This window comes from Orycteropus afer, unplaced genomic scaffold, assembly GCF_000298275.1.
Source record: "Orycteropus afer afer isolate SDZICR_OR568_19922 unplaced genomic scaffold, OryAfe1.0 scaffold00209, whole genome shotgun sequence".
NCBI classification, from domain to species: domain Eukaryota; kingdom Metazoa; phylum Chordata; class Mammalia; order Tubulidentata; family Orycteropodidae; genus Orycteropus; species Orycteropus afer.
Genome location: NW_006921796.1, coordinates 631,249 through 635,257, shown reverse-complemented (window position 1 = coordinate 635,257; position 4,009 = coordinate 631,249). Strand labels below are relative to the sequence as shown.

General features: G+C 47.1%; 1 protein-coding gene across 1 annotated transcript in view; it reads right to left on the bottom strand.

The window, feature by feature from the left end:
- Nucleotides 1-2,202: 2,202 nt before the first annotated feature.
- SYN3 (synapsin III) overlaps nt 2,203-4,009 on the bottom strand; it is a gene marked incomplete at its 5' end in the record, with an annotated part of 598,160 nt that continues 596,353 nt past the window's right edge. The window contains one exon of the mRNA XM_007948224.2: nt 2,203-2,335. Coding sequence (XP_007946415.2) covers nt 2,203-2,335 — 133 coding nt within the window. The remainder of the gene's footprint in view (nt 2,336-4,009) is intronic.

The window sequence follows — 4,009 nt, the reverse complement described above, 5'->3', positions numbered from 1 at the left end:
GCCATCTCAGCTGCTTCTGGGAAGCATTTTGGGAAGCTCCAGGCCAGCTCAGTTGTGGTGCATTGCATAGGTTGAGTGACAAGGAAGGAGGCATGTTACGGGCAGAGTGAGCTCCAGCCATGTCAATAGGGACTGCTCCCTAGACACTCAGCAGAGCACAGAGAGTAAGAGTGGCAGTTTGTGGTTTTTTTTTTTTGAGCAGGGGCTGTTACAAGAAAGCGTACTAGCCCCTTGCTTGTTCACCCTTAACTTGCACAACAGCCATTTTATTTGGCTCCTGATACTAGCTAATGTCAGTCAGGCCCAGGCCTATCAAGGCAAATTATGGCTCCCAATGGACATTAGCAACTGGACTCTCCTGACCTTTCTTATGCCAGGGCTGCTACTTATTATAGAATCCAAGACTAGGGGGACCTGAACAAGAGGAGAAAGAGGACTGAAGTAGCCCAGTTTCTCTTGCTTTTAAGATTGAGCTGATTAGGAGGGAGGCAAGAAGGTAAGAGGACAACTCCAAAGGCCAAGTGGCTCTCTGGGAGCCAAGCACAAAGCCAGCACCTTTGGGACTGAGCCACTCTTTGGCCACTCGCATGTCAGAAAGCCGGCATGATGTCAAGGGTTCTAGGTGACCCAATGCACACAGGAGAGGGTCCCTGGCCTTGCCCTCACCACACCAGTCTGGCTTTGGAGAACCAAGGAGGGGACAGATCTCAGAGGATCACTGAGCAATCTGCATCTCTTGGGTGTGACTAGAAGCTGCTCCAAGGCCAAGGACTTTCACTTTTACCTGCATCGCTTGCTCCCTTCCTTGTGAACAGTGAAGGAAGACAGATCTCAAGTCGCAGAGTGGGCTGGAGAAGGGTAGCATGGCTATTTTCTAATCTCCTGGACCCTGTTGGGGACCAGGAGGCTGGTTCTGGCACCTACAATGTTTCTAGCACCAGGTGCTTGGTGACTTGAGACAGCCCTGAACCGCAAATGCTAATGGAGGCTATTCAGTGGAGGGGAAAGAGCATTGGAAAGGAATTCAAGACTCCTTTTCTCCAGCTCTGCAGTTAATAACTTATTTAGTTACTTAAGTTTGGGTTAAACTAAATGAAATCTGGTTTCTTTACTGCACAAATTCCAAGAGCCTCTGACATGTAGTGAGTGCCATGAATCTCTAAAAACAAATATAAAGTGTTTCCTAATTGTATGTGAGCACGAGACCTTTGTAAATAGTACCCTTCTAATGCCTTGCTGGACACAGTTTGCAAAATGGTGGACTAGAAGTTGGCTATCATGCGTTTTCTGATTCTGCGCCATTGGTCTGATTTTCTTGGGTTCCTCATAAGTCCTTGTGAAAGAAACATTTCTGCTGAGAAGTCGTGGAGACCAAACAGTGATACCACACAGAATGAGTGTAGGAACCCTAACCCAACTCCTTCCTTGGGAATTTCAGGCCATCTCTCTCTTCTTGGAACTAGTGAGGATTCCTCAAAGATCCCAGTGGTTAGCTCTCAACTTCCAAGTGATGACAACCCTCTGGAAGGGAGCTGCATTACAGGGGTTCCCCTCTGTTTCTGTTGCGTTCCAAAAGGCTCCACTCATCACCAAGAGTCTGGTCTCCTTCACTAGTCCTCCAGATCCCACTGGTGGCCAGGTGAGTGCGGGCCTTTGCCTGCACAGTCGAGGGGAGGACTGGAGGGCATGAAGGGAACAACCATGGGTAGGTGGTAAGTTTCCCTGACTGAGTTTTTCTTCTTTTATTTGTGAAACACTCAAAAGATTATTGCCTCAAAGATTGCTGAGGTCCATCTGCATTTGATGGAGGTGGGGGAGGGCCTAGAAGAAGCCTTTGCCCAAAGGCAAGCAAAACATGAACAAGAGGTATGAAAACTAGCCACAAATAGACATCTCACTTGGTTACTGGAGGCATTGAAGCAAGCATCTGGGTGGGCAGAGGGGTGTGAGGCCTGTCTTTAAGCCCCGTTTTGAAGAACGTGGAGGCTCTCAAAGGCCCACTCCTCAGGCTGACAACATTGGAATGTGGTAAGGGAAAATGAGAAAACATAGAGCTAATCAAATCTTGGGTCAAAGGCATTTAGAAAGTACATTCTTAGGCCCTCCATTCTGTTCCCACCGGGAGCCATGGCTGAGAAGGAAACGAGGCAGGAGTGGGGAGAGGGTAACGGCACATGCCCCCTCTGACCAGCCTGGATGGGGTTAGTCAGAGAACAGGCTGGCGAAGGACTTTCTCAGGTTGCGGATGGTTTCAGCCTTGGCCTCGTCTTCGCTTGGGGTCCCACGCTGAGACGTGTCAGATGTGCTGAGGCTGTTGGTCAGGGACTGGGATTTGCTGAAACAGAAAGGCAAGGGGGTTGGGGGAGACTGGCCTGGACTCCTTAGGAAATGAGTCTTGGGGGCTTGCCGGACAGCAAGATGGGTGAGCCTCATCATCATAATGACATCAAGACAAGAAACAGGCATTCTAACACTTAAATGATGCTAGGTACCTTGCATTATTTAATGGCTACAATAACCTTGGTTCTTACCTTTATTTCTTAGGTACAGAAACTGTGATTCACAGAGTCAAGCAACTTGCTCAAGTCTTCCATAGACTCATGGAGGTAGCATCCAAGGCTCACATTCTCTCCACAACACCGCACTGCTCAGGCAGCAGATGGTACTGACAATAGTTGGCCCACTCTCCTGCTTGTATGTACAAACCTGCTTGGTAACCTGCAGAGTGTTGTATCAACATCAGCTTATGGCTGCTCCTGTGGTAATTTCCAGGACTAGTTTGGGAATTAGGAAGTCTGTGTTTCAGACCCTGCTCTGCCATTTGATCTGTATGGTCTTGGGCAAGTTACTTCCCAGGGTCTCCACTACCTCATCTGTGAAATGTAGGGTTGGCCTAGCTGACCCTCAGGTCTCCTAGAGCTCTGATGTTCTGGGCTTTAATTCCCACCTCTTTCCTGAAGCCTTATTTGTTGATTCCAGTCTGTTTTTGGATTCTCATAGTATTCACCATTTGAACCACACTGTCCTGTTCTCTGGGAGCTCTGGTAGCATAGTGCCCAAGGCACTTGACTGTTAACCAGAAGGCTGGAAGTTCAAATCCACCAGCCACTCCTCGGAAGGAAGGTTGGGCAATCTACTTCCATAGTGATACTGCCTCAGCAACCCAAGGAGGGGTCGCTATGAATCGGATCCGACTTGACTGCACATAACAACAACAACAACAAATATTCTTGAGCATACAGCTTTTCACATTTGTATGATTGTATGGTTTTCTCTTTATGGTAATAAACTTTTGATAACTGTGAAGTTGCAGTCATTTTAAAAAGATAGGCCTTGACTGGTTGTATCTGGAATATCCCCATTCCAGGATGCCAGGGAATGGTAGACCAGAGGCTTTAATAGTCAGCCAAGCTCTGGACGGACTGATGGAAGATCTTTTATGAAAACCTAGGAGACTGAAGGGGGCTTAACCTACCTGGAAGCCAGTCCACTTCTCCTTGGAGTGGATTGAAGGGAAAACTATGGGCAGGGCAAGACCAACTGACTAGTTCATTCATTCATTTGTTCATTTTTCATTTATTCCATAACTCTATTCTGTACCAGCTAAGTACAAGGAATAAGACAGAAATAGTCCCTGCCCTCTGGGAGATAACTGCTATAACTGATGATACTGAGTTGACCCTGACTCATGGTGACACTGTATGTCAGAGTAGAACTTCACTCCACAGGATTTTCAATGACTGATTTCTCTGAATTAGATCACCAGGGTGATTCTTCCCAGGCACCTTTAGGTGGATTTGAATTTCTGACCTTTCGTTTAGCAGCCAAGCACATTAACCATTTGTATTTTATGAGCCAAGCTCATAGGAGTCTAGAACTTTATCCTAAAATGTGTGTGTGTGTGTGTGTGTGTGTGTGTGTGTTTAAATTTCAATAGCCTTATAATAATAGGTAAGGAGCTCTGGTGGCACAGTGGATAGGGCATTTGGCTGCTAACCAGAAGGTCAGC